Source organism: Miniopterus natalensis, chromosome 3 (genome assembly GCF_054644295.1).
Source record: "Miniopterus natalensis isolate mMinNat1 chromosome 3, mMinNat1.hap1, whole genome shotgun sequence".
Classification (NCBI taxonomy): Eukaryota; Metazoa; Chordata; class Mammalia; order Chiroptera; family Miniopteridae; genus Miniopterus; species Miniopterus natalensis.
In genome coordinates this window covers 93,907,290-93,928,203 of record NC_142083.1, presented here as the reverse complement: position 1 = coordinate 93,928,203, position 20,914 = coordinate 93,907,290, and the positions used below count along the sequence as shown (strand labels likewise).

Below are 20,914 nucleotides of genomic sequence, written 5' to 3'. Positions count from 1 at the left end.
AGAGTTTCAATTTGGAATGATGAAAAAGTTCTGGAAATGGGTAGTGGTGATGGTTGCACAACATTGTGAATGTGCCGCCACTCAATTGTACACTTAAAAATAGTTTAAAACGGTTAAATTATATGTGATGTATATTTTATCACAATAAAACAACAAAAAATCATACATACAAGAAAAGCATTTATTACCTGTCAGTTAAAAAATGAGATGGGAGATTATGGGCTTTCCTTTTTATTTGTTAGCTAGTATTTTCTAATTTTTCTACAATGAATAATATTTTATAATAAAAATATTTAAAAGCAAAAACAACCCCAGGGTTCCTCAAGATGAGTAATAAATGGACAAATATATATCATGTTTCTGCCACGTGCAGCGTATTGAATAAAAAAACTCACCAAAGCTGAATTAGGGAAGGAAAATAATATTGAAATGAACCACTAATAGAAGATTAGGAAACATTACATCATCACCAAACTATTTTTATAAAATGATGTAGAACTTGTATATAAAAATACACTAGGACCAGGAAAAACAGCTCCCAGAGAACAGCAGGGAAATGGAGATCCCAGACAGGGAGCTGTAGATTTTGTGTTGATGGGGTGGGTGCTTCTTTCACTTTTTTGAGTACCTGCATTCTGGCTAATCTACAAGCAAATTTTAGATATAAACCAACTTGTATCCTTCATTTCATAAATGTGTAAGTTAAACTTCAAATCAACATCTGTGATTCAGTGTGGCCTGACACCTAACCCTGTAGATTCCTATGTCATCAGAGGAAATAAGCAGTTGGGTGCCCCTCCAGCAGCAGGAATGGGATCTTTCACTAGTTAAATGTCACACTGCGAAGTCACCAAGGTAGCAGTGAGGAGGTCAGTCAGAGGCTCTAGGGTTCTGTTGCTGGGGATCACTGGTTACTGCATATGCACCCAGCTACTTTAAGAATGCCCATGTTAAGACATGTATTAGGCAGTTAAAGTCAGTGGTGAAAGAGCCAGAGCAGCTGAGGCCCATGGACTGTAGGAGCCCAGACAGTTGGTTCTAGTGCCCTTGGCCTAAGCATCAGTACATTGGGACCTGCTACGAGAGGCCAGTGCACCAGGAGGTCTGGCACAGCAGCTCCTGACACACCATCTGGACCAGTTGTCCTTCCTCATCTCCTGTGCCCTTGAACACTCACTCTTGCTTAACTAACAAAGGATGTGACTGTGGCTGCCAGTGGGTGTCTTCGCTTCTCTCTCCTCCCCGACCACACACACACACACACACACACACACACACACACACACACACGTTTGCATGGGCAGGACATCGTCCTCGACCCTCCACCACTTTCCCTCCTTCCTTCCCTGTCCACCCTCCCCATTCGCCTTGCTTAACACACCCATTTCCCACCCCAAGGGAGAAAGAAAGAAAGCTCATTGGGCACTCTTGCTGTTTGCACAACTAGGTCAAATCCTTCATTACCCTGCTTATTACCACAGTTTGGACATATTCCCTCCTCCATGGCTGCCTATGGTAAAAGCCAGAGAAAACGTTACTGACAAGGTAAGTTTATCTCCCAACACCAGCCTTATAAAAAAGTTTCATATACTTTTTCCTTTTGTGTTCACTCCCATGGTGGGTGAAGTGTAGCCTTCTGCAGTGCCAGACCCAAAAATGTTGACCAAACCTCCCCGACTGTGAATCAGCGCTGACTGTGTTGGTGGGCCTGTGCACTGAAGCAAGTAACTCAGAATGGTGTGGAGCTGAGGAGGGTGCTTTGGGGCTCCTGCAAGGATGACTGGAGTAGAAGGGAGACTGTTGTCCTTCTCTCCAAGCAGCCCTCCCACCCTCCAAGTTCCCAAGGCCTGGCATAGCTCATAGAACTTGGGAAGTCGGTCTCCTCCCAGTTGATTTAGACTCATAAATGACAACCCTGAGTCAGCAAGCCTTCACAAGCACTGGGTAGCTCCAATGTATCATTAGAGAAGGCAAGGGATTTGCAAAGCTCTATGGTGTTTAAAGCCGTTGTACAACACTGCCCACGGATTTCTGCTGTTCCCACCTGGCCCTGAGAGGGCCTCTCGTCTGGACTCTTTCAGCTCCAGGAAAGCAGCCAGCCATTGCCAAGCTCTAGGTAAATTGTTTTTAGAGGTTCTGATCTTTCTTGGGGAAATAAGACAAAGAGGGAAGGGGCTGAAGAAATCAATCTGTGAGAAAGATTAAATTTGTTTATTATTCATGCAAACATTTTCCAACTTGGGAAGAGAGAGGGCAAAGGCGGTAGAAATGGTCTAAGAATTGAGTTCAGGTGAGATAGATATTTGAGATGTAGCCCCAAACCAGCTCCAGGAGGAAACATAACAACTTATAGAAACATTTTTACCACATTTGGATAAAATACAATTTCATCCATAATTTTCAAATTCATTTCTCACTTTAAGGGAAGTTAAAACTCATATTCTTTTCCAGAGTTTACAGTGATATCTGGTTTAAATATTTCCTTGTCCAGACAAGTTCCTACTTGCCTCAACAGGATCTGCAAGCTTACATGAGAGCACACTCATCCTCAATCCACCCCTTGCTCTGTCTGATAAAAAAAACTGTAGGAAGAAAAGAGAGAGAGAGTTAGTTTTAAAAATCACCATGTGTATAAAGCAGAAAACCAATGACCAGAGCAGAGAATGCAGTAGCGAACTGCAGTGAGTTTTGCTTACAGATGTTAACATGTCAAAGTTCTAAGACGAAAAGAGTTCAAATCTCAGGCAGAGTTCAGTAGAGAAATTACAGATCTGGCTTTTGTAAAAATCCATGTTATTTTTTCATAATATTTCTCCCTGGTAGGCAAGTCGGGATTTCAAATCCAATATGTAGGAAAAAGGGGCTTAAAGTGTGTTTTAACTCCCAGTTGTAATAGACTTTAGCCTGGAGTAGTAACATAATCTGTTAGACTACAGGAATATGATGATGACGTTTATTAATAATGTCTTAATTTTTACAATTAACCAAGCACTTTCACCAACATTTTATTTAATATAGAGTGAAAGGACACTCTAGCTATTTTAATTTCAAAGAGTAATAGGAAAAAATGTAATAATGTCAGGAAACACCGTGGAAGACTTTGAAATGTGCAGTAAAGATAAGTGGGCATCTTTCAGGGGAATGCTCCTCCGTGGTCTGGTGTTGGCCAGCGCACCTTCATGTGAGTCCACAATGGTCTGCGCCTTTCATTGCATTGGCTGTAGGTAGTAAAAAACTGATAGTGATACAGAGGCTGTTGCTCAAGGAAATCCAAGTGAATTCTGTCTGGGTGAAGATGCAACTGATTCTGTAATGGGGAAGAGGCCAGTTTTGCATCTGTAAACCAACTCATTTCAGCATTCCTGATTGTCTGCCCATGTGTCTATTCTTCCAATTCTACTTTGAACTCATTTTTTAAAAAACACCTTCTTGGTTCCTTTATTAATTAATGAATTAAATTAAATCTTTGACATGTGTTTATTTTATTTTTGTATGAGAGTCATGGTTTTACCCTTTTGGGAAAGATTCTTTAACACTAGTATCAGGCTTACAAGACTATTTTAAGTCTAATATCACCATGTGATTTGAAACATTAAAATGAACGCCTCACTTTGAAATCCCTCCAAGAGAAACATTTTAAGTAGTCGTTGTTTTTAACTGAAATATGATAAAAATATAAAGTGTCCAATCTACATAGAATACTTTGTTTTTATTATATTAGCAGAGCAAGTTAAGTTCTTACTTTTAAAATTAAATGTTCTATTTTAACTGATTTATAACAATTGAAACTGTATTTGATTCTCATGATCTTTAATACATTTTGTGATATAATCATTTATATCTGCTTAAAATTTTTGTTAAACCTGACTTAAAAATCTTTTTAACATATTACTTGGAAAGGTACAATGTCCCTTTACTTGAGAGCAATTTGTTATATATGAGTCAAGTTAGTAAAACTATAAATAAGTTGCCATATATTTAAATTGATCAAGCTCATTAGCAAGTGGTCTGGAGGAAAAATAAAGTTGGTCAGGATCTGAATATATTCTGATTTGGGAATAGACAGTAGTTATGTCTAAGGTGGAAGAGGTACAGTGTACTACTGTAACTTCCCCCTTCAGCTAGTAATGAAGAATCCTTGAACCAAGGTCCTAGAAATATCGGTGAAACCATGGTGACTCCATGTCTGAAACCTATTCAGATATAGTTGAGGCCAGAAGGGAAGGGAGACACTGGAAAATGGAAAAACCCACTTATGAGCCTGAGATGGAGTGATGCAGTATTCTCAAAGACTCTGTCAGTGTATCCATGAGATCACAACTATTTTCCTAATGATACTAAGATGCTACTTGCCTCTTTTATTCTCATTCTTTTACCAGAACACACTACAGTTTTCTTGAGACTACGTGACATGAGATGATATCACTACAGCTAATGAAATGCATACTCATAAGTATGTTTTAAATTTTTCTCAATGTTAACTTCTAATACAGTAAATGCAAACAATATAACTCATTTAAACAAGAACTTCAAAACTGTTAAGAATGTAAAGGAGAAAACATTTGAGAACAAAGGGAGGAGAGGAATAAGGTACGCAGTAGCCCTCTCTCACCTGTGACTTGGGGCTAGTGGCAACATTTTTTGGTCCCATTTTCCTCATTTGCAAAACAAGGGGAGTTTGTCTCACTCCCCTTTTTACACCTTTAACACTAAGATTCTATGATCCTCCAACGCCATAGTGTTGCTAGTGCTGTGGGAGTCTGATCAGAGTTGTAGGATCACAGAATTTTAGAGGCTTAGAGAAGTTAATTAACCTCCCCAGGATCACACAGGCTGAAGAACGGTGGAATTGGGATTCTTACCTGAGCCTGTCTCACCCCAGCATCTAAGTATTTAACTATATGCCATTGTATCCTGCTCACTGTGGTAGGAGATTGCCATGTGGGTTGCAGGGGTGGGGGAGACCCAGCTTGACTCTAAAGCCAGGTGCCTAGTCTTGGAGTTAACATTACTGGATATTTTTTGTTGTTCACCTATTTGTTTGGTGCCATTTGTAATTACTTTATGCTATGTGAAAAAAAAACACCAGTTACTTCCATTGTTTCTACAGTAGCCAAATCTTTCCGCACATCTGGGAATTGGGCATAATTTTTTTTTTTAATCCTCACCTGAGGATATTTTTTCCATTGCTTTCCAGAGAGAGTGGAAGAGGGAGAGAGAGAGAGAAACATCGATGTGAGAGAGACACATTGATTGGTTTCCTCCCGCACTCGCCCCAACCAGAGCCGGGGAACCAAGGTATGTGCCCTTGGTGGGAATTGAACCCAGGACCCTTCAGTCCTCGGGCCAATGCTCTTACCATTGAGCCAAACCAGCTAGGTCTGGGTATTATTAAAATAATAAATTTCCTAATTTATTAGGTCACACTCTAGGATTTTTTTTGGCTTGAATTTATAGAATAACATAGTACTGTAAAATATACTAACTTTTAAATAAATTTTGCTTCTTTCCAAAAGAAACTGCCACTTTAATGCTGTTTTCTGTTCATCCGTCATTGCCAGAAACTCATTTACCTGGTTTAAAAAAAAAAAAAATCAAACAAATATTTCCAAAGTATTTGCTCCTAGAAGTGGAATTTTATTCACAGTAATTACAGCTCAATTTTCTTGATGGAGGAGATAAGACCAGAGACCTGCTCTAATCTGAATCTGTGAAGCTAATCGTTGGCTTGGTACTGAAAAGTCCCCCTTGACAAATTGGAAATCACTTGGAACTGAGGTTTAATGGTTAACTTTAGGAGCTGGTTTTAACGATAAAAAAACAAGTGCTTATCATCAAGTGCACAATCTAAAACCTCTAAGAGGCTGCTGCTGTCCTATAGCGGCAGATGGAGAACACTCGTGGCTGACTTTATACAGCTGCATATGTGAAATACTGCTGATCCCTCCTTCTGGAAGAGCAGCCACCTTCAAAGTGTTGTTTTACCCATTGTTACTTGACTATATAAATGTCTTGTTTATTTTCCACTATGGTCCAGGGCCTCTGTCGTTATTCCTAATATTAGCTATAATTTCAACATACAACATGTAATTATTTGTTCATTAAAGAAAGCAATGTATGTTTAAATCAAGGTTGATTTTTTTCACAGACTTTTTTATTAATAAATTCATTTCTATCAAATGTCCACCAAAACAACCTATATTTTGGAGGAAGAGAATCTAATTTGGAAATATTTCTAAACATGGTTTCCTTTTTGTATTTACCGTGCAGCCCAAAGTCTCCTCAGCAACACTTCCTGTGAGATTACAGGAATGGAGGGTACCTGTGTGATCCGTAACATCAATTAGCATATCGAAGCTGAGAAAAACAGATTTAAACTTCGAAGAATCTTTGTTGCAAGTTGTACAAATGCTGGATGCTTCATTTACAATGTAACCACAGCCTGAACTGAAAAGAAACAAAGGACAATGATAAAATGTGAAGGCCCTAAGTGACAAATCTGCTTTCTAGCAGAAGAATTATCACTTAGAAGTCTAAATCAGAGTAATTTCAGAATGCTCAGCACTGCGCAGGATTCAAGACAGACATACAAAATTACAAGAAAGAATACAACACGTGTTCTCAGTCTCATTTTCAGTATTTGTGATTCATCTGAAACTGGGATAGTAAGCTCACTGCCCGGCTCCCTACCTTCCAGTGCTGGATGCTGCCCAGGCTCACTTCCCTCCTAGGGCCTTCCTTTCCTGCCCCCAGCCTTCACCCCTTCCCTTCTCTGCACAGCTGCAGAATTTGTCCTTCAGCACTCACTGTATCTTGTCACACCCTATTTCTTGTTATTGCAGGTATGTCCATCTTATCTCACTGGTTCGGTGCTCTAAGGGCAGGAATCGCGTTTTGCGCCTAAAAAGCCTAGGTTCCACAGACGCTCACTTGATGGTATTGTATTATGTCTTCTTCACACCTACAGAAAAGCCCTAGGGTTGGGCAGGTTCACACCTTCAATGCTGTTAGTGCTGCTAGTGACACATTTGCCTCTCTTTAATTGGCAATTACATGCTATTTCATATTTTTGAAGCAGGTCCTACTTTAGCCAATTTGGAAAGGACTGATTCACATTTCTGAAGAAGAAAGAGTGATCTGAAGATAGTAGTTTCTTATCTAGCCACAGATCACTTTTAAAGTAAATTTTAGATGCTTTTCTTCACATATCAATACTAAAGATGTAGGAAAATGAGACAAAAATTATTTAAATTTGTGAAAAATATTTTTCAAAAAGTGAATACCTGCCTTACACAGTAGCCTCTACATTCGTTTTTTAAACTTTAATACCAAATCATAAAATGTTTTAAAAACCCATTGATCAACTGCCCTGGCCTGGTAGCTCAGTTGGTTAGAGCATCCTCCCCATACACCAAGGTTGTGCGTTTGATCAGGAATGCATAATAAATAAGTGGAACAACTGGATCTCTCTTTCTCTCTCTCTCTCTCCTTCCCTCTCTATCAAAATAAAAAAATCCAGCCCTGGCCAGGTGGCTTAGTTGGTTGGAGCATTGTCCTGTACACCAAAGTTGTAGGTTCGATTCCCTGTCAGGACACATACCTAGGTTGCTGGTTCAATCCCCTGTCGGGTCATGTACAGGAGGCAACCAATCGAGGTTTCTCTCTCACATTGATGTTTCTCTCCCTCTCTCAAAATCCATAAAAACATATCCTCAGGTGAGGATTTAAAAATAAAAATCCATAGGTCAATATCTTGACTGTGGTGGTAGGTACACAAACCCATGCATGTGATAAAACTGTATAGAACTTAATACACACACATATACACACATGCACACAAATGAGCACATGTCAATCTGGAAAAATTTGAATAAAATAAGTGGATTGAATTAAGGAAACAGAGCAAAGTGCACATGGGCTCTCTCTGTATTATTTCTTTTTCTTTTTTTTTTCGTTTAATCCTCACTCAAGGATATTTTTTCCATTGATTTTTAGAGGGGTTGGAAGGGAGGGAGGGAGGGGGGAGATAGAGAGAGAGAAACATTGATGTGAGAGAGACATGTGGATCAGTTGCTTCCCACATGTGGCCCCACAGGATTGAACCTGCAACCCAGGTATAAGCCCATGACTGGGAATCAAATGCAGGACCCTTCAGTGCATGGGCCAATGCTCTAACCACTGAACTACTGGCCAGGGCTCTCCATATTATTTCTTAAACCTCCATGTTAAACCTAGAACTATCTCAAAAATTTTTAATTACCAAAACCCATAAGGAGATTTTCACAATAACAGTTTGGACACTTTTTGCCAACCATCTTTTGGATGAGACTATTTACTGGGGTTTACTTTTCTATGCAAGTAGATATTCTGTCCTCTGAGTGTTTGGAAATCATTCATCATACAGTTGAAAATAATGTTTTTAATGCTGTCACTTGCTCTATAATGTGGCAACCAAAATTACTTTCTAATACATTATAAAACAACAGCTTGCCATTTCAGTTAAAAGTTTCTGGCAGTATCATATCTTTATAGTTTAGGACTGCAGAAACATAGTACATTAATTTTGCTTTAAAAGGCAATTATAATCTTTGCATATAAATAGTTTGCCATGGAAACTTCAGGTTATTTATTTATACATTTTCTCTCAAATGTATAACCACTGTGATGTCCAAGAATAGCTTAGACTTTTATAGAAGTTAAAATTTATTAACAATACTTGTTTTTTCTTACAAGAATGAATTTACTAAAAGCAACTTGGCTGCTTACCATCTATTTCGAACTACTTTTGTAGTGTCATCATCAATGTTCAGTGTAGAAATGTAAGCATAAAGAATGCCATAAAAAGGATCAGCTTTCCCTTCATTCTTCAAAGCTTTTACCTTTACTTGTTCAACTGTATAGACATCAACTACTGTATTTACTAAAAATAAAAAGAAGTTATTATAGCTCTCTCTGTGTATATTCTAAGAACTCCAAAGAATTATATCCAAATAGAAAAGCTACAAAGTTCAAATGAGAACATGTAGAAGCTTCAGTTAAGTAACAGAGAAAATATTATATTTGTTACATTAAAACTGATTATATAAGTGGACATAAAAGCAAAAAATAACAAAAAATAGGAAATTAGTCTTCATTAAAATAAAGAATGTATGATTATCAGAAGATGCCATTACAGGAGTGAAAAGGAGAGCTACACAGTGGAAGATGCTAGCAATCTATAAAGAGACAAAGGATTTATATCCAGAATATCTAAAGAATTCTTAAAAACCAATGATAAAAAGAAAATCAACTCAATTTTTTAGCTCTCATCAGATTGACAAAAGGTTATAGAAAGCTCCAAGAGTTTTAAACTACTTTTAAAACTGGAAATATAGCAGTTACAGAATAAGAATATGGTACCTTTCACTATGTAAAACAAAACTTTACAGGCCCCAATCTTGAAGTTTTAAAAATTCAAATAATATTTAAAGGTCACTTACAATTTATAGATTCTTTCAAATAACTGTTAATTGCATCATCCAGAGGACTTGTTTCTTTATTTTCTCTTATAAAATTCAATAAGATGTTAGCTTCTGGTGTCTCTTAAATTGAAAATGCATAATAATTAGAAATCAACCTGGTTACTTTTTAAATAACCGCGAATGACGCAAAATTATTTTTTTAACTTTTGCCCATTTTAATAATAAAAGGAAGTGAAATAAAAGAATGTAAAGGAGAGTACATAACTAAGAGAAGTACACAAATAGACTGTTAAAACAATCCCATTTGGGAGGTGTTTTTTTTTTTAATACTCATCTGAGGATATTTTTTCCATTGATTGTTGCCTCTTGCACACTGGAGGTGTTTTTTTAAAAAAATAATATTTTACTACCAATTTGTGTTATGTGAATTGGGACAAATAAAATTTTAAAATGTGAAATTAAGCAAAAAGATAAACTCACCCACTCTCTCCTTCTGCATGTCTATTTAGTATAAAGGCATTATACAGAACTTTAATGTCCTAAAAATGTATGGTTTTTTAGTCATAAATATTTATAGCTTATTTATTCTTCTGGTTTTTTTAAAATATGTTTTTATTGATTTTAGAGACAGAGGAAGGAAGAGGGAGAGAGATAGAAACATCAATGATGAGTCATTGATCGGCTGCCTCCTGCACGCCCCCCACTGGGGATTGAGCCCGAAACCCTGGCATGTGCCCTGACTGGGAATCGAACCTCAATCTCCTGGATCCTAGGGCGATACTCAACCACTGAGCCACACTGGCTGGACTATTGTTCATATTCTTCATCTTTTTTTTCTTCTTCTTAAAGAAGACCCTTTAACATTTCATGTAATACTGGGTTGGTGGTGATGAACTCCGTTAGCTTTTTCTTGTCTAGGAAGCTCTTTATTTGTCCTTTGATTCTAAATGATAGTTTTGCTGAATAAAGTAACCTTGGTTGTAAATCCTTGCTTTTCATCACTTCAAATATTTCTTGCCAATTCCTTTTATCCTGCAAAATTTTTGTTGAGAAATCAGCTGACAGTCATGGGAGCTCCCTTGAGTTAACTAACTGCTTTTCTCTTGATGCTTTTAAGATTCTCTCTTTGTCTTTAAACTTTTGCATTTTGATGTGTCTTGGTATGTGCCTCTTTGGGTTCATCTTATATGAGACGCTCTGCACTTCCTGAACTTGTATGTCTAAATCCTTGATCAGTTTAGGGAAGTTTACTGTCATTATTTTTTTCAAATAGTTTTTCAATTTCTTGCTCTCTCTTGTCCTTCCAGTACCCCCACAATGCAAATGTTGGTATGCTTGAAGTTGTCCAAAAGGCTCCTTACATTATCTTCATTTTTTTGGATTCTTTTTTCTTTTTACTGTTCTGATTGGGTGTTTTTTGCTCCCTTATATTCCAAATCGCTGATTTGATTCTCGGCTTCATCCACTCCACTGTTATTCCCTGTAAATTATTCATTTCGGTTAGTGTCTCCTTCATTTCTCACTAGTTCTTCTTTACACTGTTGAGGTTCTCACTGAGTTCATGGAGCATCTTTATAACCAGTGTTTTGAGTTCTGCATCTAGTAGATTGCTTGTCTCCATTTTGTTTTATTCTTTTTCTGGAGTTTTGTTCTTTCATTTGAGGTGATTCTTTGTCTCCTCATTTTCCTTGTGTTTGTTTCTGTGTATTAGGTAGATTGCTATGTCCCCTGGGCTTGGAAGACATAATGTAGAGGATGCCCTATAGGGCCCAATGGTACAGCCTCCCCAAACTGGGTGCCCCCCCACCCTGTGTGGGGCTGTATACACCCTCTTCTTGTAGTTTACCTTAATTGCTATTGGCATGTCAATGGGAGGGATTTACCCCCAGGCCAATCAGCTGCAAGGACTGACTGCCACCACTGACCACTGACCTCTGACCACCATGGAGGATCATCTGTGCTGGGGCTCACCCCACATAGCAGGACTTACTTCAGTGGGGCTCTGGTGCCTGCTGAGTCAGCCCCTTGAGTGTGTTCCTTGCAGAAGTGGTAGGCTGGTGATGCTTTGATGTGGTCTGAAGCTGTCCACTGGGTGTGCTGGCTCTAGGGCCTCCAGAGAGGTGCAGGCCAAGGTTGGCTATTGCCTGTGTTTTGCCTGGGACACCTGGCACAAGTTACAAAGTGATCTGCTGATGGCTACTACTTGTGCTGGGCTTGGTGGTGCCCAGGCCAGGCCAAGCTGTGAACCAAGGCTGACTACTGCTAATGCCAAGCCTGGGGCGACTTAGCAAGAGGTATGGGGGCTTGCTGAGGCCAGATGCTGCTTGTTTGAGAGATTTTAGGAAAATTTGAAGCATGAGCCAAGACAGGCCATTCCTATGGAAAAGTCACTGGAAAGAGCCTGAGTTGAGTGGGACAGGGCCTCAGGAAATCACCAGGGTGGAGCAAACAGTGTGAGCCAAGTTGATGGAGTCCCAGATATGGTACCCGTCTGCCAGCTCTGTGGAAGGAGGGCTCATCAAAGGAACAGTGGCCTCTGCCAGCACTTCTGTCTGGCAGAAAGCTGCCCCTCCCCAGCTCTTGCCCTGATACTGGACAATTCAGTTCCTCCCCATATGTCTCTGGTGCCTTTAAAGCTATTGCCCCACACTGGAGCTCAAAGGGAATGAGTTCAAGTTACCCTGTGCATGGACTCTTTAAAAGGAACAGCCTGGGACTCCAGCAGCCTCCAGCTCCCTCAACCTCAATCCCCACTGGTTTTTACAGCCAGAAGTTATGGGGACTTCTCTTTCCAGTACTGGAACCCTGGGTTGGGGGGGCCTGGTGTGGGGCTGAGACCCCCCGCTCCTCATCTCTCCCAGTTTTTATCTGCCACATGTGGGTGTGGGGCCAGCCCAATCCATGTCTCCCTCCTACCAGTTTTGATGTGGCTTCTTCTTTAATTCCCTAGTTGTAGGATTTCCATTCAGCTTGATTTCAGGCATTTCTGAATGACAGTTGTTCTGTAGTTTAGTTGTAATTTTTATATGACCCCAAATTATTTTTAATGGTAAAAAGTAAATACATAAAAGAATGCAATCAAATAGAACATTAGGCAGCCATTAACAATGTGAAGTAGCATTCTATTAACATGGATAGATGTATACCAGCTATTGTTAATTTAATGAGCAGCTGTGGTGGGGGCGGGGGAGAGAGAGCGACCTATGTGTTGTTCCACTTATTTATGCATTGTTGGTTGATTCTTGTATGTGCCCTGACTGGGGATCGAACCTACAACCTTGGTGTATCAGGACAATGCTCTAACCAACTGGGCTACCTGGCCATGGCATCATTTTCTTCTTAAATATCTCATAATTCACGTATGTGTTACCTTTATTGTTTATCATCTGTCTCTCCCTGGTAGAATGTGAGCTCCATGAAAGTGGAGATATTTGTGCTTTGTCCCAGCACACAGCATGTGCTCAGTAGATGAGAGTTCAACAAAGAACAAATCATTGAGTGTCATATCACCTCCCATGATGCTGCTTTTAAAGAGACAACAGTTCTGCGGTGGATGTGAAGATCCAATATACTTATTTTAAAAAACAGAGTCTTGTTATTTTACATCTTATGTCATAGTAATTAATTCTACTTTTCAAAATTCTGATAATTATCTGGTCAAAAATATAAAGTTGCTTTATGGTACTCAGTAACTATTGATGCTTTGCTATTGACCAGTAGAATGAGCTTATGTTTAAAATGGCATGCTACTGCCCGACCGGGCGTGGCTCAGCGGTTGAGCGTCGACCTAGGATCCAGGCGATCGGGGTTTCGATTCCCAGTCAGGGCACATGCCCGGGTTGCGGGCTCCATCCCCAGTCAGGGAAGGCAGCCGATCCATGACTCTCTCATCATTGATGTTTCTGTCTCTCTCTCTCCCTCTCCTTTCCTCTCTCTGAAATTAATAAAGATATATTTTTTTTAAATAATAAAATAAAATAAAATGGCATGCTACTATATTTATATCTTCTTGAGACTGTGAAGGGTAACTCCATTTATGGGAGTTCTGCACTCTTCTTCAGTGTTGGGCTGACCTCTCTCTGCACCACAGAGCACTCTGAGGTTGCTTAACGCACCAACTCCCTATTTCCCCAGGTCCTGCTCCCCTGATTTCATGCTGGAATAAGTTACAATTCCTTTCAACAACCACTCCAGTGGGTCTGTTGGACATTTAATTACAGTTATGAACTAATGATACTACACATATGTTCTCAGTGCTCTAGCACTAAGTTATTTAAATGTAGTGAAACTGAATTTATTTTAAGTAGTCAATAATTTAGGTTACACAATCAATAGCATTGTTCTCTCAAAAATCATCACAAGGAATTATGCTTTAAAAATGAGTCTGGTTTTTCATTTTTCTTTAGTAAAGAAATCAAAGAATATACCTTATTGTGTTTTAAAAAGTCATATAAAACAATCTTTCATTTCTAATTCAAATGAGATCTAAGCTTTTTTTTCATTCTTAAATACACAAATATGGGAATATGTGATACAGTCATTTCCAAAGGGATAAAAAAATTCAGATAACCTTTTACCTGGATTAGTTGTAATAATGGTTTTTGAGATTACAGTTGCTGTCATGCAGTTTCGAAATTTGTCAAAATTTATTCTTACATCTGAGGCAAATATTACTGTTTGGGGAAAAAGCCATTTTTAAATTATTACATGGAGGATAAAAAATGACAAATATTGAACACAGTCATTGAAGTATGGTACCTGTTTCTCGTGGCATCCATCTCTGTGCAAGTAGAATGGATTCGTTATCCCAACTGCACGTTTTTAAAAAAGAAGTGATAAAAATAAAATACATTAGAAAAACTGGAAGCAAACGTTATTTACCAAAAAAAGAATGCCTTAAGCACTGGGGTTAACCATCCCCTATATGGTCAAAGGCACAAGTTAAAGATGCAGTTTCTCCTGCATATTGCAGGGCTACACTTGTTTGTTTCACAGAGCATTTAACATCTACATGATCAATCATTCCTCCAATACTATTAACCTCTAACAACTTCTGTTCCATCAATTCCTTCTTTTCCCATCACTCAGGTCACTCCTGGCTTCATGGATGTGAGTGACTACAAGTCTAAAGACTTTAAAGTCACTCTTTCAGACTATTAAGCGAGGGCCCCCACAATGGATAAACTGCTCAGGGAACTTGAAGGCTCATTTCAAATTAAGTACCTAATTTGGTACCAAGGCATCTGGAGTCTAAACAACACCATGTAATACCCTGTAGTACTTCAGAATGTAGTCCTACCCGGCATCTGACACACCAGAAGCCCCACAGAACCCAGCCTATGACAACACTTGCTTTTCTATCATCTCTCCATGGCCTGGCTACCCAAAGAAATATGGAAAGTCTAACATGTTCATTATTAATGAGACCTAATAAATCACCATTTTTAATAAAAGAGAGTGCAAGAATACACCAGTCACAGTGAGTCCATCTACGCAATCCCATGTCATCTAAAGATCTCATTTTAAGGTAATCTTACCACACCAACTGTAACAACTCAAAAGACAAGAGTGAGGTTTATTTTTTAAATATAATTTCTTTCTTATCATTACTCATCTCCTGATATTAAATCCATCATATTTTTGATAAAATAAAAATGTTCTGCCTTGATAATAGCAGGGATTTCACATTTTGGAACAGATATTGGTAGGTTACCATATCATTGCAAAAGAAGACTCCATCTCATCATAGAGTTTAACTTCACACCTCTGGCCTTTTCTTCGGTCTGAAGTTGTAAAGTATTTTGGCTCTCCAACCTTAGAAATTGAAGGAAATTGTTATTCTTCATCTATAATTGTAGAGGTACTTAATATTTGTTGATGGAAATATTCAGATGTTTACCCTTTAAACAGCAAATAAGAAATATCAGAATAGTAAGAATCAATAATATACATTTTATGATTTAAAAGCATCTCTCTCTAAACTAGGTGTATTTAACTGATGTTAGTTAAACAGTTTGATTGAAGAGAAGTACAGATATATGTATTTTAAGTTAAGACTATGGGGTCTTTTCAACATATCAGAACAAATGCTCCATGACAAGCCCACGGATGTCATCTATGTGGACTCACTGAGGATAGAAAGTATATTTTCAACATCTGTGTGCCCCATGGCTTAGTATAGGGCCTGGCAAAGAATTCATGTGACTAGATGACTTGGTCTCTCTGAGCCTCTGTGTCCTCATCTTTCCAGTGCAGGTATGAATATCAATATCTCCTTTGTGTCTTTATAAGACAAGGTGGTAAGGACCAAATGAGGGATGTTTGGGAAAGTGCTTTGACACGGTCTGATTCAATCCACACTGTGGGGTAAGAGGATCGTGAAAATGAAGGTGAACTCAGGGGCCCTTCTGTCACCCCAGGGGTTCTCACATTGAACAGCAGGCACCTCTGACAGTCACATAGCAATGGCCCAAGCACAGACAATCAGCTGGCTTCCCCCTATGCCACTGTCACCACTGCATCTATTAGCAGCTCTGAGCTTCATGGGAAGGAGCTGAAGAAAGACTCATAGCTACCAGCAGAAGAGTAGTATCTAGAACGAAAGTTGGAGGAAAGTACAGCCAGAGTGTGAAAGATGCCTGCCATACCACAGCACACAAGAAAATTGTACAAAAAAGAGTTTAAAGTAAAGAGATGTAAGCAGAGGTAAGAAGGAAGAGAGCAAGTTAACTAAAAATGTAAAGAAAGGAAATGTAGGAGGGATAGAAGCAAAATAGGAGAAGGAAGGCAGTGAAAAAAGGAAGTAATGTAGCCTGGCTGGTGTGGCTCAGCTGTTGAATGTCGACCTATGATCCAGGAGATCGAGGTTTGATTCCCGGTCAGGGCACATGCACCGGTGGCAAGCTTGATCCCCAGTGGGGGGCGTGCAGGAGGCAGCCGATCAATGACTCTCATCACTGATGTTTCTATCTTTCTCTCTTCCTCTCCCTTCCTCTCTCTGAAATAAAAAAAAATTTAATTTTAATTTTAAAAAAGTAGTAATGTAATCCTATGGAAGAAGGTACCAGACTCATAGGGTGGAGGTGCATGGAAAAAGTTGTAGGTTTTTGCTCATGTTCATACTGAGTGTTAGAAAATTCTTACTATGTTGTAATATAATGACATTATATAGTATTGCAGGGAAACTGAGAGATCATATCCTGCCTTTAAGCAAGATTGAACCTAAATTGCTGAGAAAGTGATTTCTCCTACTTCTCACAATTGCCCCATAGGGTGTTTATTTCTCCATCCTGGATTATATTGAGTGCTCACCTTGTGGCTGGCACTGTGCTAGGCTGGAACTAGAGTGATGAACAAAGCAGACATGCCTCTGCCATCAAGGGCCTGTCATCAGGTATAGTTAACACTCTTATTGGCTAGTCATTTAATACGGAAAAGCAATTAGCAATTACTAACAACATTAACTACAAGTACCTAAGTCAATTTCCTTTCTTTTTTTTTTTTTTTGTATTTTGACTACCATCATTCCAAACATTGAGAAACTGATATTGTCCCTTTAATTTTCTTTGTATGCTTTATTTTATGAAACTTAAATTTTAAGGTCCACCTCTTAGTCCTGCCAAGTGACTCTAGTCTGTCCAACAGAGTTCAAAACTTGGGCAATAATTAAGTAAAAGGGAGATTCTGATGCAACAAATGGTGAAACACTCCCAGAGCCCCACAGAGTGGTGTCCTTCCCTGCTTTTCACCACATGGTACTGTGCAGTAGGTCACCAGGCCCCTAGTACAGTTCAGTTGGGTATTCTCCCTCCGTCCCTCCCCCATCTCAGGACAGCTTTGGGAACAGGCACAGAATTGGTTCCTTGATTTATACAACTTATACCCCTTTAAGCAACTTCATGAAAATCTTCAAATCAATGAATTTACTCTCTTCATTTGCATCTTTAACCAAAGTATAAAAGTTTCTCATATGGTTGGTGGGTCGTTTACCAGTGTGTGTTGCATTTACACTCAAATATGATTTCATGTTGGTGCTATTCATTCACAGATAAAATGCTACTTAAACTTTAATGAGATGTGATACTGTTGCCTTAATTCAACTGACTACAGATCAAGACAGAGGAATATTTACTCCAGCTGGTTACTAGTTTCCAAACACAAAATAAGTGATAGAATTCCCCCGCCAATTTGAACTTGGCTTTGTTGAGGTTTAAACTTACCGACCTCACAGCTGCAAGCACATTAATAATTCTTCCATCAAGACTGTGTCCATTTGCAACAATGTCACCCAATGAATAATAATCCCGAGACTCTTTAACAGGTAAGCGTATCAAAGAAAGTAACTTGGTGTCCACTTCATAACTGGAACAAACTTTTACTGTTGAGTGATCTTCACTGAGCAGCAGTTTACAGTCACTAAATTGCAAAAACACACACAAAAAGTTACTATCAAATGATTTTTTTAAGTAGAAAAATACTTCCAGGTTCACAGTTAAATTATTTTTTCTTGTAATTTAGACTATATTAAGAAAATTTCTACACTTTTAGAAACATTGAAAAAAATGTAGTAAAATATTTTTTGTCTGAAATATATTTTCATTAAGAAAATGTTTTGAGGACCAATTTGTGCCTGAATGCTAAGCATACCAGTTATCTGGCCTTGCCCAAGACTCTGAGCTTCAGTTTCCTTCTCTGTGAAATAAAGGTATAAAAGCACTCTATACCATGTTCTTTATCTGTATACAGATATCTGTATCTCTAAACACTGACCAACCCGCCTACAGACTTTAAATCAAGGACTGCGCTTCACTTACTTCTGTTGTGCTCTGTATCGAGTAGATGCACAACATTAACAACTGAACTTGAGGTGCTCTTCCCCTTCCAGCCAATCGACTCCCAAGTCCCCTTCATGGAGTCAATTTCCAGCCCTCTAATCCAGCCCTTCCTCCCCAACTAGTGCTTTAGGTATTTACCTCATCACTTCTCACCCAAACTATGGCCCTGTCTCCTCCTAAGGTAGGCAAAGTAATCTTCTTAACCCACAAATATTAGTATATTATTTCCCAGCTCAAAGGCCTTCCAGGTAGCCATCACCAAAGAATGAAGTTGTTACAATGGGCAAAGTTGTCTGTGAAATGTTTCTGCTTCTCTCTCAAGCTTTTTCTCCTGCTGCTCCCCTGCCCTTGCCCTATATCAACCGTATCAAACAACTAGCTATGAAACTGACTTTTTTTAACCATCAGCTGAGGATATTTTTCCATTGCTTTTCAGAGAGAGTGGAAGGGGGCGAGAGAGAGAAAGAGAGAGAGAGGGAGAGAGAGAGAGAGAAACATTGATGTGAGAGACACACATCGATTGGTTGCCTCCTGCACATGCCCTGGCCAGGGCCCAGGATCAAGCTTGCAACCAAGGTATGGGCCCTTGACTGGAATCGAACCCAAGGCCCTTCACTCCTCGGGCTAATGCTCTAACCACTGAGCCAAACTGGCTAAGGCGAAACTGACATTTTTAGACAAAAAATAGTCACATATCACCATTTCCATATGGTTCAACCTACTATTAACTGTTCTGCAAAATGTCAGGTTTCATGTTTGTTCTCTCTTCCAAGAATGCTCTTCCCCCCACTCATTCATTTATTCATTCATTTCATAAATATTTACTGAGAGCTTATTCTGTGCCAGACCATAGTCTAGGCACAAGGGATATAGTGGTGAAGAAGACAGACAAGACCTTTGATCTCACGGAGTCCACATGGGTGAGAAGGAGACATGACAATTAATCAAATAATCTCAGATAGTGATTGGGGTTTTGATGATAACAAACAGCACAGGGAAAAGTCCTAGTAATGAACTGGAAGGGCTGGTACAGACAGGATAGATGGGAAAGGCCTAAGGAGGAGACATTCAAGTGGACACTTCAAAGAAGAGAAGGAACAAATGAGTCAGGCTGAGAATGGGCTTCACCTGAACCTGCCTCTTTGCTCAGCTTCACCACCTCCTCACACCCCCCAACCCTATCCTTACTGGCTGCTCCTGAGAGCTCACCTTCAACAAATCATTTGCACAAAAACCCTCCTTCTGCTCTGCTTCCAGAGAACCTGAACTAAGATAGTAAGGCATGTGAGTAGAGTTGTACTATGATATGAAAATATACGTATGTGACTTTCAAGATTTATTTTTCTTCTCATTGTTCCACTTTATGTGACTACAGTCAAATTTTTGTACATGTAAGAATGAGAATGAAAGTACTAAAAACAAAGCTATTTTTTCATGTAACCCTATATCGAAGTAAATTGTTTCATAATCAAAATAAACACTGTGTGCCCTGACCAGTGTGGCTCAGTTGGTTGAAGCGTCGCCCTGTGCACTGAAGGGTCACAGGTTTGGTTCCCAGTCAGAGCACATACCCAGGTTTCGGGTTTGAACCCCCCTCCCCCTGTTGGGGCCGTACAGAGGCAACTGATAGATGTTTCTCTCTCACATCAATGTTTTTCTTTCTCTCTCTCCCTCTCCCTTTCTCTCTCTCTAAAATCAATATTAAAAAAATATCCTCAGGTGAGGGTTAAAAATAATAATAAAATAAACATTGTGAAGAAGAATTAAAGCCCTAATTTTCAAATTGAAGTATACACCTTTAGTAAACTCTCTGCTAACTTGACATGCAAAAATTCATTAGTAATGATCATTATAGCACAAAGCTTGTTGAACTCTGTGCTGGATATTTACCTAGGAGTTGCAGGGCTGAATTTTTCTTCTCTTTCTAATTCCTTTCGTTGGATCAGGGGATTTTCAATTATCACTAAAACAGATGGGAAAGTATGACGCTATTACAAAAAAGTAATAGGATAAGTAAAAAACAACCGTACATAATAATAAACATTATAATGTTATTTCTAATTTCTGAGTTAGTGTTATATATCCTTCCCAATCATTTTCTTGTGTCACTGTGAAAAACAGAATCCTAGAATATGACCATCAATTTGACCCCAGATGACATTTCTTCTTTTTTTTTAATCCTCACCTGAGGATATTTTTTTCCATTGCTTTTCAGAGAGAGTAGAAGGGATAAAGAGAGAAAGAAATATCGATGTTTTGAGAGACACATCAATTGGTTGCCTCCCGCAAGCTCCCTGACCAGGGTTGAGTCTGCAACTGAGGTACATGCCCTTGGTCAGAATAGATCCCGGGACCCTTCAGTCTGCCGGCTGGCTGACTCTCTAACCACTGAACCAAACCAGCTAAGGTCAGATGACATTTCTTACGCCTTGTGTTTAAATCCCAACATATGACCCACATTAATATTACTTTATTGATTAGTTACACTGAACATTTTATTTGATTACAAGATGCCTTTCTATAAACACTTAATTGATCTTCACCCAATTCACAGTTGCTTTTGGAAAATAATAGTGGTGGGATAGAAAGAGCAATGCAAAATCTGAGTCCTGATTTGAG

The 20,914-nt window shown here is 39.0% G+C and overlaps 1 protein-coding gene across 1 annotated transcript in view; it reads right to left on the bottom strand.

The window, feature by feature from the left end:
- Positions 1-2,214: 2,214 nt before the first annotated feature.
- Positions 2,215-20,914, bottom strand: part of MEIOB (meiosis specific with OB-fold) — a 30,466-nt gene continuing 11,766 nt past the window's right edge. Inside the window, exons 5-14 of the mRNA XM_016208066.2 lie at positions 20,186-20,258; positions 17,681-17,876; positions 15,175-15,275; positions 14,220-14,272; positions 14,039-14,134; positions 9,480-9,581; positions 8,767-8,920; positions 6,264-6,447; positions 5,487-5,573; positions 2,215-2,582 (exon numbers count right to left, since the gene is read on the bottom strand). Of these exons, the coding sequence (XP_016063552.2) occupies positions 2,472-2,582; positions 5,487-5,573; positions 6,264-6,447; positions 8,767-8,920; positions 9,480-9,581; positions 14,039-14,134; positions 14,220-14,272; positions 15,175-15,275; positions 17,681-17,876; positions 20,186-20,258 (1,157 nt within the window). The 3' untranslated portion in view covers positions 2,215-2,471. The remainder of the gene's footprint in view (positions 2,583-5,486; positions 5,574-6,263; positions 6,448-8,766; positions 8,921-9,479; positions 9,582-14,038; positions 14,135-14,219; positions 14,273-15,174; positions 15,276-17,680; positions 17,877-20,185; positions 20,259-20,914) is intronic.